At 37.5% G+C, this 16432-nt stretch overlaps 1 protein-coding gene across 7 annotated transcripts in view; it reads left to right on the top strand.

Moving 5' to 3' along the window:
- Nucleotides 1-16230, top strand: part of pde4d (phosphodiesterase 4D, cAMP-specific) — a 209981-nt gene extending 193751 nt beyond the window's left edge. For 6 of the 7 annotated variants that reach the window (XM_028033348.1, XM_028033351.1, XM_028033347.1 and 3 more), the window contains 9 exons: nt 8246-8339; nt 8427-8602; nt 8696-8794; nt 8970-9134; nt 9289-9388; nt 10389-10543; nt 10647-10769; nt 11697-11879; nt 11970-16230. In XM_028033348.1, coding sequence (XP_027889149.1) covers nt 8246-8339; nt 8427-8602; nt 8696-8794; nt 8970-9134; nt 9289-9388; nt 10389-10543; nt 10647-10769; nt 11697-11879; nt 11970-12461 — 1587 coding nt within the window. In that variant the 3' untranslated portion in view covers nt 12462-16230. Of the gene's footprint in view, nt 1-5998; nt 6465-8245; nt 8340-8426; nt 8603-8695; nt 8795-8969; nt 9135-9288; nt 9389-10388; nt 10544-10646; nt 10770-11696; nt 11880-11969 lie in introns of those variants that run through there. The other variant, XM_028033354.1, reaches the window with a different exon arrangement.
- Nucleotides 16231-16432: the final 202 nt, after the last annotated feature.

Here is a 16432-nt window from a genome sequence, read left to right as displayed (position 1 = left end):
GGATGTGAAAAATGTTATTCCGCTGTTTGATATTTATCTCTTTGCAATGTCTGTTGATAAGATCAAATAATAATTTTAAAATTAATATGCTAAGTTGTTCAAAACATGGACAAGCTGCTCAAAGAGTTAACTAAAATATTTTTGTTTGTTATTGGTCATCAAGATGCCTATCTGAACTTGTCCACTGAAGTTTGTAAGTTGGGTGTGATGGTATATATAGATGGTATTCAGGATTCTATATGTGTGTTCCATACTGAGTCGCACTGTTGCAAATATCTGTAAGCAAGGTCTGCTACAAAGATCCAATGATCAAATTTGACTGGCCAAAATTTGCTGACTTTAATTTAGTAAAGTTTTGACCTCTGGATACAGATTTTAAATGATTCCAATTTCTTTTTAGGCACTAAAATAATATGTTAGAACAGCATTATACAAATTTTCTCTAAAGAAAGATTTTATTACTACTTTATAACAAGGGTGAAGTGATTAAAAGTTGGCATTTTAAATTTTAAAGTTATACAATTATTATGACTCCCTTAAGTTCAAGGTTTCCCAAAAGAAACCAACATTTCAACATTCCTGCTTGTTCCATAACTCATAGAGGCTATCAGCCTTCCTGTTGTCCACTGAAAGTATTGCTCACTCTCTTGTAGCCTTAATAAACCTCAGACATGTCTCTGTATGTCGTAGAAATTTTATTTCCCTTTTTAAATATTATGTAATATCTCTGTGGTTCCTCTTTATTTTAAATCACTCAAATCTCCACCCTGCAGTGTGTAGCCAGACTAGTGATGTCTAGTTGTTATGTTTGCTGATAGGAAAAAGATTGGATTTCTGAGTTTCTGACTGTCAATTAACCCTAAAATTAGACTGTTTTTCTGTACTAGATAACTGTATGCTGAGGTTGCTCAAAACTGAGGGTGATCTCAATCCTCTTCAAATAATTTATGAAAGAAAATTCATTTTTTATTTGCTGTCAGTCCGACACCTTTTCCAAGGACACTCCTCTTACATATACTCTGTTGAGTGCTGCATATGCTGGTATGTTGTCATAGACAATAATGTAGTTGTTCAATTGCTCTCATGCAGTGTTTCTGTTAGCATAATGCTCATGATCAGCACATCTTGATAAATAAAGAAAAGAACAGAAAGCTCCGGTACATCATGCACTGTTGATTTTATTGACTGTAGTATGCGTGGTGGCTATCAGTGCAGTATTACTTAAATAATGTCCCCCTGTTTGAGTGTTAGCCTCTTAGGTAGAGATTGAACATGCTCAAGCTGCCATGACCTGCTTCTGCTGTGTACTCTGTAGCGCATCAACATCAAAAGTTAAATTGTTTGTGTTGTTTTCATGTATCTTAGTGATAGCATTGTCATGCAGGCAGGGAGTCCAGGTATGAGCATGCTCAGTTGCCTCCTGTGTGTGTGTGTGTGTGTGTGTGTGGAAGGAGGTTGCTGCGTCGCTTTGAATGCTGATGAGCACTGGGTCCTCGTGATGTCACGCGCCGTGATGTCACAAGACCAGAGATGAGGGGAGATGGCGAGTCAGACAAGACAAAGGACTTGCACAGTGTTCACCTCTAATATTAGCCCATCCACAACTTGGCCTCATTTAGACATGAGATTTCTAAAAGAGATGAGAAATCAAGAGTACAGCTCTGCCTCACCGTCGCTCACCAACAGAGCTATCTCCAGTTGTCATGGTAACAGCCACAGGCCCGGCCGCCCTGCTATCTCTCCACTAACTCACATACATACACAAACATCACAGGTAGCGAATGCATCTTTAGTGATCACCTGGTGTCTGAGACCCGCAAACTTTTTATTTTTTTTTTGTTTCCCAACATAACTCTTCAGACATTTATGAAGGAACGTTAGAGATTGAAAGAAAACAATCAACCTGAATTCCCTTAAAATAAATGGATACAATTGCAGCAAAACTAGCCTTCATTTTCTTGAATTTCAAATCTTTAACTATATTAATAAAAAACCTGCATGATGATGCAAGTTGTGCCCTAAAACTGTTGCGTTACTTAACGGCAGGCTGTATTCACGAAGGACATGCTTCCTGTAGTTTTTCACATTTCAAACACTAGCTTTACATTCATGTTGTATTTATTTTAAAGTATTCAATCAATCGTTTTAATTGATGAGGGCTCTGTTTTAGAGTGATCCTTTGTGTTTGTCTCTAAATCTTTTTCTGCCTGTGCTGAGAGAACACTGTGTGCTGCTTAAGTCTGATCATCAGTTTTGGAGGTCATTGTAGATAAAAGGGGAGAGATTTTAGAAAGTGTCACTTTGACCTATTTGAAAGGATAAATAGGGATTTTCACTGAATGCTTGGTTTCTCTTTTTTCATAATTGGTGATGCATATGAGCATGAAGCCCATAAACCAATGTTTTGAAAGAAAATTTAACATTTTCTAGGGATGACCCACTTCAGATTTCTTTAATATCATCTGAGTTCTTGAAAAATATTTGAAAATGTTATTGTCCATTTTTCATTTAAATTTTCATCTAATAGTTCAAAATAAGGGAATAAGGCCTTTATCTGCTGTTTTGCACTTCCCTTGAGTTTTTGTCCAGCTCATTGATTATTTTGCTTTTTATGTTACTAACAAATTAACACCCACAGTCAAACTTCAAAAAGGTCATTTAACCATTTTAGATCATTCTTACTTCTGTTTATATTGTCTGAATTGAGATGCCAAAGAAGCAACAGTTTCTATTTTGTCAATTTGTGAAAATTAAGTGTAAAAACCATTTTGATTGTTAGGATTTTTTTTATTTATTGATAAAGTTACTCCATAAAACAAGAAGCACTGAAATTAGACTGAGTATACCAACATTTCAACTAAATCCAATAAACAGAGGTGCAGTGACAACACCGCTTTAACAGCCAATATATTGCTTATATTTGTTTGTGTTTATGTCTCTTCTAATTTTTAAAGAATAGTGCTTGAGCATACTCATTTTCATTTTGTGAAATTCTTTAAGTATATCTCAAAAACATTTGTTTATTTCAGACCCAAGGTGTGGTTTCCATCACAACTTCGTAAGCTGCAATCAATAAAGCTGGTTCTAATGGGTTCTTCCTAACAGTTTGGATCCTTTGGACAATAAATGACCAACAACAGCTATCTGTAGACGATTTAGCAGGGACACTGATACTGAACATTTAAAAATCTGCTAATTGGGACTGATTAATTATTTAGGATTGTCTCAAACCTTATTATTTTTCAAATGAAAGTATTTTTCAAATGAAAGTACCCGAAAATCCACTTGTTCTACTCATTTTTTTGGCTGTAGGTTGTATCATTCACTTTAAGGACATGATGCCAAATACAGCTTTCAGCTTTGTTAGTTGAATTTTACTGTAATTGTATGGTATTGTTCTCAAGTCCCATAATATCAATGAAGCAGCCTCTAAAACAGGCCTTTACTGTGTTCCTTAGTGACTATTCTTACATCTAAAACTCACTCTACAGCAGCGGAACTTCTTGTGCTTTCTCTCTTTTAAGGTTGGTCAGACGTAGTTTTTCTTTTATTAATGTATGTCCTCATGTTTCCTCTTTATAACAACTGTGTGGAATGGAGTACAAACTGACTGCTGTATTTTCATTGAAGACAGGGACTGCAGTTTGTCTGTGTTGTGAAGAGAGGGGGTGTCTGCTGCCAGATTAAATGCTGAATGTGAGAAGAAAAAATCAACAGAGACACGAAGGTGTTGAGGGCTATATACAGCAGGGAATGGATATTTTTGGCTGCTCCTCTGAGGAACAAATTACACACAAGTTACAACTAAGATAGGTGTGACACTTTCCAATTTTTACCCAATAGTGTGTGTTCACACCTCTTGACTAAGGCTTTTGTACGTGTGTGTTTGTGACAGTAAAAGTGAGTTGCACAGGGAGGGGTGTCTCTGAGCACCATTTCTGTATTATTCACCCTGAGATAAATTGCAAGCGTATTAGTGTGTGTCGGTGTGTTTGTGTGTGGAGAGCTTGTGCTGGCCTGCTTGGCTCAGAGTTAGTCAAATACTCTGGATGTCAGTTAGCAGGTGGTCTCATCTGCTCCAGCGTAGCTGTAAATTACTCACAGTACCAGGCCGGCTGCTGAGTCTGGGTGTAAAGTAAGCAGAGACATGCTCGGTCTCTTTTCAATCCATGCAACCGCTGTGCCTTCACTAAGATAATGCATGTATGCACACATATAAAGAAGAAAAAAAGACTTCCTTCTTATACGTGTTCAGTGTCTGTAGAAGTATCGCTCAAGATCGATGTTTACAAGTATATTCATGATATGACACTTCCAATGTAAAGGAGTTTTTAAGTCAAGTATCGTAGCGATAGACAATTAAACCCTCCGTAATGTGGCATAAATAATAATGTGGAATACTGTATTTTAGCAATTCTTCTGTTTATTTCTACATCTTTAGTTTTTTGTTTTTTCAGTTTTCTTAGTATTTATTTGTAAAATCATACTATTAAATCACATTTTACCTTAAGTCTGAATATTTTGGATAAATATATAATTCTAGTGCAGTTAGTAGGCATATTTTTTAGTAGCACCAGCCTTAATTGAAAAAAAAACAAAAAAATCTTTTGACCAATATTCTTAAAAATTAGTTGATCAATCTAGAATGTTGTTAAATACTGTTGTCTTCTTCTGGAACAAGCCATTAAGAAGAAATAGGATAAGCTCAGCACCAGAAAAAAATTCACATTAAACAGTTAATCTGGGTTTTCCAAACAATTTATAGTGCTAGCTTGAAATACGATGTCCTTCCATTCAGTTACAATGTTTATGAGAAATAAATGTTAACAGCTTGAAGATAAAGGGCATATATTACTATGTTTTCAGTGCAGTTCATGCTAGTTCTATTGAGTTTTATTTCAGAAATTAAGAAATGTAGATATACAAAAAAAACAGAGTAAAGAATTACTGTTCTTGTAGCACTTGTGGAAAAACTGTATACTCAGTCTTTACTAAGACTGCCTCAATACATTTATGTTGGTGCATATTAGCAGTTTTTCTTTGAAATCTCCCCTGAAATTGTTTCCCAGTACTGTACAAAGAACAGCCCTTCTCTGCTTTCTGTTCTACAGTCCTGCCTTGGATGATGTAGTTAGGTTTCGACACTAATTTAATGTCCCTTATTCTCTGATATTAAACAGCACACATTTATTTGCAATGTACAAAAAAAGCTGTCCCTTTCTCAAGAATTTTGATCTGAAAATTTTCTGTCAGCTACTCGGTCAGAAGAATAAAACACATTTATATTAATATTACAAATATATGTTATTTAACCTCCTTGGTTTTGTGCACTTCTCAGGAAAATGTTCATCCATATTTTAAAAGGTCTACATCTGTTTGAAATTAAGCCTTTTGAGTGCAGTGAAAAACACATTGGGCAGTTTCTGTACTATTGAGCCCACTTCAGATAACTGACGCTCATTCTTTTTGTAAGATTGATGTGTCTTTTTTCCCATATTTACATCATCACATCATTGATGCTGGCGTGATTCACCGCCCATGGATACTCGGGTGGAGGGTGACCTCAGATTTTTTATTATTACTGCAACATGTCGGATGAGGTAACCCATACTTTTACATCATGCTGCACAAAAGGTGAGGCTATTCATTTGTAATCACAAGCACACATACTGTTTTAACAGGATTAACACAATATGGATGCACTTTTTACACATTACATGCACAAAACAACATCCTGCTGCACCGTAGGAATTAGAGGAAAAAGAAAAAGCGTAGATTTTTCTACTGACTTCAGTTGTGGCCAATCAAACAGCAGGTTGTCTGAAGTCTGTTCCAATCCAAGCCAATCAGAGGTGATGATGAGCTCAGACTCTCTACCCTGATTTGCTGCCATTGTGAGAGAGGCAGCCTGTGCTCTTCACATGGGAGAGTGTGTCATACACACAGAAGCAGGCAACCCGTCCTGTTTGGGAGGAGTTCATAGAATTTTTTTTTTTTTACTGTCCTGTTGCTTTGGCATATACCAAGCTTCCGCACCATCATCAATTATTCAGAGCCCCAGCAGTGTGTCCCTATATCCAAGAGTTTGTGTATGTGTGTGTGATCTCAGTATGCTGTGTTTGGACCTTCTGAGAGCCACGTCCCTGCTGTTCATCATCCAAAATCTGCGTTTCTTCTCTGCTTTCTGGGACATTGGCACATTTTTGTGGATATACACAGGACTGGAACTTGAAGCTTCGTTTGTGGACCCTGTTCAAATACTTAACTCTGAACTGAGCTCTGAGGGCTCCTAAGGTTAACATTTGGTGGAGGAAAGAAGTCTGGGCTGCTTTTGTTTTTCTATTTTGTCTGTGAGCACTTCACAAGGACATACAGTATATTCGTACCCTCTCCGTTTCTGGATCTACTTTGTCAAAATGCCTGAAGCAAATTATCTCCTTTCTGTTTCCTGGGGTTACATAAAGGTAAGAATTGTTCCCCTGATGTAGATTTTTTAGGTTGAATGTTTGGTCTTTTACACCAACGTTAGCGCTATACGTGTGAAAGAGAGCTTGATTTTTTTTTTTTATTCAAGCTTTAGACAGATTTGGATGATGCTTTTAATGAACACATAATCTGCTATATTTAGAACTGCACCAACATGTCGACCACAGAATAATTTTTCGTAGGTGTGTCTGTTCTGGATCCCTTATCAATCGGGACGTATCTTTGAACAGAACAAATGACGATGTATGAGAGGTTTACATGTAAAGCTCTGAAAACACACATAAGATTTAGATTCTAGGCCACAGAGAATCTATCTCTCTTTGTTCATTTATAAGTATTTGGTTATTTCTTCTTCCTCTAATGAATGACAGGTCAGCAGTACTCAGGATGGTTAGGTTCGTCTGTATTTTTTTAAGTAATAATTTTCTTTCTTTTTTTTTTACACAGTAGAATCTCAAAACTCGAGCGCTTTTTTTTCTGTCATGATTTAGTTGATTTGCATAGTTATGACATTCTTTTAGAAAAACCAATAAATTATATAAATATTTTTGTGCCTGGTTAGAGAGACCGTTGTTTAATATAACATCTCAGTTCTGCGATTGATTTTTGAGATCTGCAGAGCTCTGCATTCACATCCTTTTATCATTTGCTTCTCAATTTTGCAGCTACGCTATAAAATCTGTAGATTCAAACGTTGTCATCTAGATCTAAATGTCTGTTGGGTCTCCAGATCAAAAGCCATGGTTAAATTTGGGTTTGTGTTTATAGATAGGCATAACCCTGGGAAGAGAAGAGGAAATGAGGATTCAGAGAAGCAAGATGAAGAGGCTGGCAGTGTGGCAGTGGGAAAAAAAAAAAGGGAATCTGGGTTACTGTTCGTTTGTGTTTGTTGCAGTACTGTAGTCCTCTATGATCCCCCTGTGTGCGTGTTTGTTTGTGTGTGTGTTAAACCAAAAAAAGATGATTCCTGGAAGCTGCTTCTCTGATGAAACTAGACATTTCTCAAATTTTAACATTTCCAACTGAAACTGATTTATCTAACTAGCACTCCATGGTTTCTGTGCACTTAAATGGCAAGTGACTCAAACATCTGTGAAGTTAAATACATAAACTCTATTGGACTATTCAACGCTATTTTCAGTCCCTTAGTTCTTATTAATGAGATCTGTATTTCAATATAGGCGAGCATGTTGGGGGATTTAATTTCTCCATTTTTTTTCTTTCTTTTTGCATATTCATTTTCTCGGAAAATTAGAAAAATGACATTGTACCAATGGAAAGTGATTTTATTACCCATGCTAATATGTTATGCTGCACTTTACGGAGGTCCAGCAGGCAGTCAATGACACCCTGCCCAGGGAGGTTAAAACACAAAAATTCATTGGTAAAGAAGCGGTCAGTTCAGGCAGCTTTGTATCAATCTAATTTAATGGAAAGTGTAGTGGAAGAAAAACAATAACAGTGGAAAAAGATACCAAAGCAATGAAAATCAGTCAAAATCATTTTTATTGGATTTATGTAAAATTCTGCCTTTCCAAGAAGTGTAAGCCACAATCTTTAAAATTAACTTATGTCTGTATAATACGGTTTCAATGTTTCAAATGAAATCTGTGAAGTAAGTAAACTTATTTTGGGCTTGTTTATCGAGATGCACCTGACTGATTTTGTGAGCAGCTGGAAAAGCAATTACCTTTGATGCTTTTTTTCTGTATTATAAGCTGTCAAAACCATCATGTTTGCGTGTGTGTCCTCGTTTCAGTTTAAGAGGATGTTGAATCGGGAGCTGACTCACCTGTCAGAGATGAGCCGATCTGGGAACCAAGTGTCTGAATTCATCTCCAGCACGTTTCTCGGTGAGTGATGACTCAGGAGTTACTTGGATAAAAATTTTAAAAAAGACCTTAATAGTTGTTCTCACAATCAACTCACTTACGGCGCAGACAAACAACATGAGGTGGAGATGCCGTCCCCGCAGACACAGAAAGAGAAGGAGAAGAAGAACAAGCCCATGTCTCAGATCAGCGGAGTGAAAAAACTGCAACACTCTTCCAGCCTCACAAACTCAAACATCCCACGCTTCGGCGTCAAGACGGAGACTGAGGATGAGCTGGCAAAGGTGTGTTTGCATGTTCACAGAAACTGGTGGAAACAGCCCCGGCATGGCACACACTTAAACATGTTCTGATTATGTCTCTAAATCTTTCTGTAGGAGCTGGAACATGTGAACAAATGGGGCCTTAATGTTTTTAAAATCTCAGAATTCTCTGGGAATCGGCCACTGACAGTAATGATGTACACAATATTTCAGGTAAATATTCTGATACTTACCCAAGAATATGAGAAATTCTCATATTTTAGAATATGAGAATTTTCTCATATTCTAATGAGAAATGAACATACATTTCTCACATAAACATACACAATCTTAGTCCCTTTAAAAGAAATGCTTTCTGTTTCTTGATCTTTTTTTTTTTTACTTTCAGGAGAGAGACTTGTTAAAAACGTTCAAAATTCCACTCGACATCTTTATAACATACCTGATGACCTTAGAAGACCATTATCATGCCGATGTGGCCTACCATAACAACATCCATGCTGCTGATGTCACCCAGTCAACTCACGTGCTGCTATCCACCCCCGCCCTTGAGGTAAAACTTGCGTGCACAGACGTTTTCAGATGTCTCCTCATAAACACACATCGCATGCTTTTTAGAGTCGGCTTCAATCAAACCCCTCTCTACTCGAAGTCTAATCAATGTTCTCTCCTTCCCCCTGCCTGTGCTCCGCTTTTTCTCCTCTCAGGCTGTGTTCACAGACCTTGAGATCCTCGCTGCCATCTTCGCCAGTGCAATTCATGATGTGGACCATCCCGGAGTCTCAAACCAGTTCCTCATCAACACCAGTAAGTGTAAATATGAGCTTCTGTCAGCAAAATTAGGTTAACAAATATAGAAATTCAAACAGGATTTTCTACAATTTAAAATAATCCTTACAGTATCTGGTGAAGGTATTGATGCTGAATGAACTTTTTTTTTTTTTTTTTTTTTTTACATTTTGTGAAGCAAAGAATAGAAACCTTAACGTGTTATATTATGATTTTATATGATAGATCATCCCAAAATTGGGTATAATTCTGAAGTGGAAAGAAAATAATACTTCACCTTTAATTTTCTTTTTTACAAATAAAAATCAGAAGCATAAGTTCAATATTTCTGGTGTCTTCCAGTAGAAACTGGCTTAAATCACAAAAAGAATGTCTCTAAACCCAGAAGAGTAAAAGCTTGACTCAGTGCAACAAAATGTTGAGAAAGGGTAAGCTGAGCTTCAAACCTGACATAGAGGACTAATGGTGTTGTGTTACTAAATGTGTCCTTGAGCAACAATCTCAACCCTGGCTATGCCTCTTTAACTGACTCACCCTCATCATGGCTCCAGGGGACGCCGCTTTAATTTGGCGATTTATACCAAAAACACAGAGTTTATATCCACTGGGCGGCATCGCTTTAAATGACCATCCTCCAGGCAAATGTTGCAAAAGACTGTTTCTAATCAGTGCAGAATAGACACAGTCCAGTCTCATATGCCTCACATAAACATACACAAACTGTGCAGCGTTTCCCTGAAAGCCCAAATAGGGAATCCCTGCAGTAAAGACGGTATGAGTCATCCTAGTTAGGAGTCACCCGACCGATCTTCTGTCAACCAAAAGAGCAACAGATAAGGATCCCCTTTCTTCTCTCTGATCCTCTTTCACATTATTACGTTCCAATAGTCAGAGCAGCTAAAGCTGGTAAAGGAAAGCTATCTGTATGAAACGTGATGGTGCTCGTTTCACAGAGCATAAGTCACATTTTTCTACTTAAACATAACACCTAAAATAATTGATTCTGTCTTCCCTGCAGATTCAGAGCTAGCCTTGATGTACAATGACTCATCAGTGTTGGAGAACCACCATTTAGCAGTTGGTTTCAAGCTACTGCAAGAGGAGAACTGTGACATCTTCCAAAACTTGACCAAAAAACAGCGACAATCACTGCGAAAGATGGTCATTGACATTGTAAGTTCCATGATCACAAAAGAAGTTGTTGTTTTGTTGCCAAAAACAAAACATTGAGCTGAGTGTGCTCTGTTTTCTTTTTTCTTCTTCTGGGGGTTCCTAGGTGCTAGCAACAGACATGTCCAAACATATGAATCTGCTGGCTGACCTGAAGACGATGGTGGAAACAAAGAAAGTGACCAGCTCCGGTGTGTTGCTGCTGGACAATTACTCCGACAGGATACAGGTGAGCTTCAATGTCCAGAAAAAAAGTAAAATAAAACAATAATAATCTGGTTTTTTTTAATTATTATGATTTCTGACAGGATCGGTCTTATAGTATGTTCAAGTCTATTAACTCAAGCAATATAAATGCTTGAAAACTTGATGCCTGTAAAAACAATAAATAACGATATTGCTTGCTTTAGATTAGTATTGTGATTTTGTCTTGCGTTATTCACTCACCAGTGATATTCAGATATCTATTTTCTATCCAAAACCAGGTCTTCTTCATGATAGCCCTGAAATGTCAATTTCCATCATGGGTTATTGGGGTTATGAAAGCTAAAATGATGTTCTGACAACTTCATCCCTTACTTCTAAACCAATATCTAATTCAAACCAAACAGCTACAGCCATCAATTAACTTCTGTCTTGCTTATGCTGTGATTTAAGCTAAAGCTTGCATATTCACTCTTTGTTTTGTTGTGGTATGACTCGTTGATACTTCTGCTCATGTTTTATTTCAGTTCTGCTAATTGCCTGCATATAAAACTTAGAGAAGAAACTCTCCTGAATTGTAAATTTGGGCATTTTTGAGTTTTAGATGCAGAGCAGATCACAGGACAAACCAAACCGACTGCAACACCCAATACATCCTCTGCCTCTTTATAAATGTCACTCTGAAGGCTGCAAAACATCTAAATGGTTTGGGGGATAACTCCACTTTACTCACTTAGCAAAATGCCTCAATTTGCTAAGTGTTACTTAGTGAGTCATTTCATACTTCCCCTGTAAACATGTAGGATCATGGCTGTAATTAAGCTTTAATTCTCGCAATGCATAATGAAAAATAGTCCACTCTGGTTTTAATCTATTTAATGAATGTGTTTGACCTGGTGATCATCAGTCAGAGCCTATCAGGGGGAAACTGACAGATTTTGTCTGGGTTCAGGTTCTCCAGAACATGGTCCACTGTGCTGACCTAAGCAACCCCACCAAGCCTCTTCAGCTGTACCGACAGTGGACGGACCGCATCATGGAGGAGTTCTTCAGCCAAGGGGACAGAGAGAGGGAGAGGGGGATGGAGATCAGCCCCATGTGTGACAAACACAACGCCTCTGTAGAAAAGAGCCAGGTGAGGATTCCAGGATGGCAAAAAAAAAAAAAAAGATGTTCCCTACATGCATAGCAATTCAACACTGACTGAGCCTCATTTCTATTGCAGGTTGGGTTCATAGACTATATCGTCCACCCCCTGTGGGAGACGTGGGCTGACCTTGTCCATCCGGACGCACAAGACATCTTGGACACATTGGAGGACAATAGAGAGTGGTACCAAAGCACTATCCCCCAAAGTCCATCTCCAGCTTTAGACAAGCCAGAGGACGGCACTCGACCCCCAGGAGCAGACAAGTTCCAGTTTGAGCTGACCTTGGAGGAGGACGGGGAGTCCGACACTGAAAAGGACAGTGGCAGCCAGCCGGAGGAGGAGGAGGAAGAAGAAGAGGAAAACAGCTGTACTGACTCTAAAACACTCTGTACGCAGGACTCCGAATCAACAGAGATACCTTTGGACGAACAGGTGGGGGAGGAGGATGATGATGACGATGAAGAGGGGGATGCAGAAGAGGAGGGGGAGACCCCCTGCTCAGAGCCGTGTGTTGCAGATGAAGAGGTGGCAGAGGACGAAGAGGAGAAGAAATCCCCCGACACATAGCAGTTATAGACAGCCTTCGATTAACTGCTCCTCTTAGTAATGACAGATTATTATTTATAGAATAAATATTTTTTGAGTTTTGTGAAATCTGTTTTTTATACGTCTGTGTTTCCAAAGCGTGCGCTGCTCCTCACCCTGGGTTACTCCTCTCGTCTCCTTTATTTAGACACGCCCATTGGTACTACTTCAAGTTTTTTTGCACTCAGGAAGAACTCCCTTTCATTCCCATTCGTACTGAAGTGGTGTGTCTTTACTTCCACCTCCTCCTTACAGTCTTTAGTTGTAGACGCGGACAGTCTCCTCAGTGCTGCTCATACATCACATCTGTTTTTGTTTTGTTTTGTTTTGTTTTTTTTGCTTCCGTCTCAGCCTCACCAGAAAGTTCACCTGTGTCTTTATGTTTTATGAAGTGCCAATAACTCCAAAGGGTCAGTTATTGGTGAGAGTCTCCCTTTTATTTTTATATTTCTCCTTGTTCATGTTCTCCCACTTCCACAATAAATTAGAAAGAATGTTTTTGCTCAAAACCCGACAGGTCGCTGCAGCACATTTGGGAGCTTTTTGAACCACATTTGCCATGTGGAAGTCTTCCTCCATAACCTGACTGACAAAAACTAAAATCTGAACCACCATGATGCTGTCCTAAACCTCTAGTTTTTTGTTTTGTTTTGTTTTTCGGTATTGTATGTAAGATTCAGATATTTTCTATTTCTAGAGTTTAATTTTGCTGTCAGAGAAGTTGAGGAACCTTGTAGAAACGTAGAGGGAGACATGTGTCAGATGTAAAGCTTTTGGAAGCTGTTCAAAAGAGCTCCAACGGCATTTATACTCCTATACCACTATACTTGTATTCAATTAGTTCTGTGTCTTAAAATCTGTATTTTCTTTTTGGTAACTCTTATTTTTGGAGAAAATCTTCTCTGAGAAGGAAGCAGAAACCTGAGGTCTTGTGCTTTGCTTCTCATGGGAGTCGTTTATAACCTGGAGTAAGCCCTTAAATGTTTTTATTGTTGCCTATAGTTCTTTTGAACACATCCTGAGACAATGCAATGCTTTGTAGTTATTACAAAAAGCACCTTTTTTAGAGGTTTGACTAGTGCTCCAAATGTTTAGAAATAGTAATGGTGTTGAAAATGACTGGGGTGATTTTATAACAAAGTAAAGAGAAATTAGTTTTATTTTCTTAGCTGTTTGACTTGGTTTATACATCGGCACCTGCTGCTTATCTTTAGCCTTCAGCGATTCATTTTTCATCAGATTCCTGCCATTAACTCCAGTTTACTGTCTTTGCTTTCAACAAGACAATCAGCTGTACAGCATAAATATCAGATAAGACAATTCTCTACATTGATACAGGTGCATCTCCGTAAATTACTGTATCACTGAAAAGTTCATTTATTTCAGCAATTCACTTCAAAATGTGAAACAGTAATGAGCTTAATGTATTTATTTCAGTTAATTTTGTTGATTATTATAGGAAAATCCTAACTTAGTTTGTAGAAAAATCAGCATACTAAATTAGATAAATAAAAATAGGAGTAATAAATAGAGAAATGTTATATACATTTTTACACTATTGTGGGGAAGCAGACATCCGGTGATATCCACAAGGACGCTATGCCGCGCTGTGTCGGTTTTAAATAAGCTGGCTCACCACAGAGAGCCAGAGAGAATATGGATAGAAAATTCAAGTGGAAGGAAAAACTGCACAAGTCACAGGGATACATTTTTGAGAAGCTTGGATTGGAATTAACTGTAAAGCATATTCAGCTAAATTAGCTGAAATTTTGATGTTGTTTATTGTTTAATAAATCAAAATGATTTTTTGAAAATGATTTTTAAATAATTTTCTTAATGATATTCTAATTTATTGAGATTCCCTTGTATTCAAATGCACTAATACATTTGCATACCATCTCCTTAAATATTTTTAACCCATTCAAACACTGACTCCTTGTTGAATGCAGGCTTAACATCATTGTCTCCTCTTTTACGTTTCAAACTACGTTTTTTTCTCATTCTAACTCGAAGCTGTTATTTATTGCTATATATTTTTCTAGTTGTTTTTGAAATATAAAGGTGGTACAGTCGATATTTCACTGTAGCATAGATAACACAAGCTTGCCAGTTATTACACCTAAATTCACTTTTTTCGTTTCCCCTTGTACAAAAAAACATATTTTGGACAATATTAACTAATTTAAGAGAAAATAAAAGGTAAAAAAAAAATTAAATACTGCACACTGCTTTTTCAAAGAGGGTCTTGTTTTACTGATATGCCATTTAAGAGAAAAAATATTTAACTTTTATTTTGTGCCAATGTTTTATTTTATTTTATTCTTTTCATCCTCACCCAATGCCCTTACCTGTAATAAGAATTTCTGGTTTATTGCTGTTTACAAACATATATTTATTGTGCTGTATATAATATATAATTATTAATGTTATTACTATCATAATGCAGTTTGCTGTAAATGGTTGATTCTTATCATCCCTTTTGGTGATGGCGTGGCTGTATTATGTACCTCTTGTTGAGAGAATGTTTATTAACACGAGCTTTGGTGAAAAAAAAAGAAGGAAAGAATAGAAAAGGCTCCATCGACTTGTTGCTCACCTGAGAACTAGCTCAGAAAGAAGAGACAGAGAGAGAGGGGAAAGCCAAATTGTTTTTTTAAAAAAGAAGCTGTTCCTTGGCCCATGGGCTGTGCCTTAAAATTTAACACATCATACACTTTTTAGCCTTTTTAATTTTTTTATTCTCTAGTTCTCCTTTGCTGCATTTGGTGAATTGCTTGGCTTTGGTTGGCCTGACGACTTGTGGAGAAAAGATGCCTTTTTTTTTTTCATCAGTCACACTTAGGGGCAGAGGTTTGTTGAGGCGTTCAGGTTAACCACAAGCCATACATTCACTGCATGAGTGATTGTGGCCTGTAGCTGGATGTCAAAGACTCGTATTTTGCTGTAGACCTGGTCTGAACGGCTCACACTGTACTTACGCTCTGCCTCTACACTCAAAAGACGAGACTCAAGCTGTCGAATGACTCTCTCTCTATATATATATAAATCCATATGTCAGATTTCTGATTGAATCACAGCTTAAATTTTTACCAAACACTGAATGGGGCGTTACAGCAATGTGTAGTTGGTGCTCGACTACGGCCATCCGAAGCACAGAGGCTTTGGGACACATCTGCACGTTCAGCCACTGCTGCATTAATTCTGGCTGAAACACTTGACGATGTGTTGCTCATCCATGCTCGGCTCACACTTCCACTCACGTGATCTGCAATATCCAGAACCACTGACATGTTTCTGCCTGGACAGAAGAGGGGTCTGTTATATTTCTGTACTGGAGAAAATGGGTGGGGGGTTGGGGGGACTGCACCATTGTCCTGAAAGCGGGACTCTTATTTTGACACACATACTGTAGATTTTAAACAGCCCTGGACCAATGGAAATAGTGGGTTCTTTTCTCATTATGTGTTCTATTTTTTTAAGGTGTGCAAGGAAAACACAAACTGTAACTTCAGAAAACAAGAAATGGTCTTCAGGACAATTATTTTTTGGGGTTTTGTCTTTAGAATGCCAACTTGTCTGGACGTTTCACGGGACAATTAAAATGTTATTTTAATGGATTCCTTGTTAATCGCAGTCTATTGGATAGCACTGTAGATCATACGACTTTATCTACAAAACAAACAAAAAAGAATGAAAAAAGTTTTTATATGCAATGGAATAAATAAAAGCATGGGTTGATTCTGCCTACTCACTGGTTGCTTGTTATTGTTTCAAATGTTTTTATTTTATTTGAGGCCGCCTGAGACACAGGAGCAAATTTCTGTATCAATTCAAGAGATGTCTTATGTATAATTAAGTAAGTTTAGTTACTTTCCTTATAAATTTAAACATGTTTTCTTCAAGTTTACACTTTATAAGAATTTGATTTATTTTATGGATACAAGAGATACATA

Source organism: Xiphophorus couchianus, chromosome 12 (assembly GCF_001444195.1).
Source record: "Xiphophorus couchianus chromosome 12, X_couchianus-1.0, whole genome shotgun sequence".
NCBI classification, from domain to species: Eukaryota; Metazoa; Chordata; class Actinopteri; order Cyprinodontiformes; family Poeciliidae; genus Xiphophorus; species Xiphophorus couchianus.
Note: the sequence above shows the minus strand (reverse complement) of the source record. Positions and strands in the feature narration are given on the sequence as shown.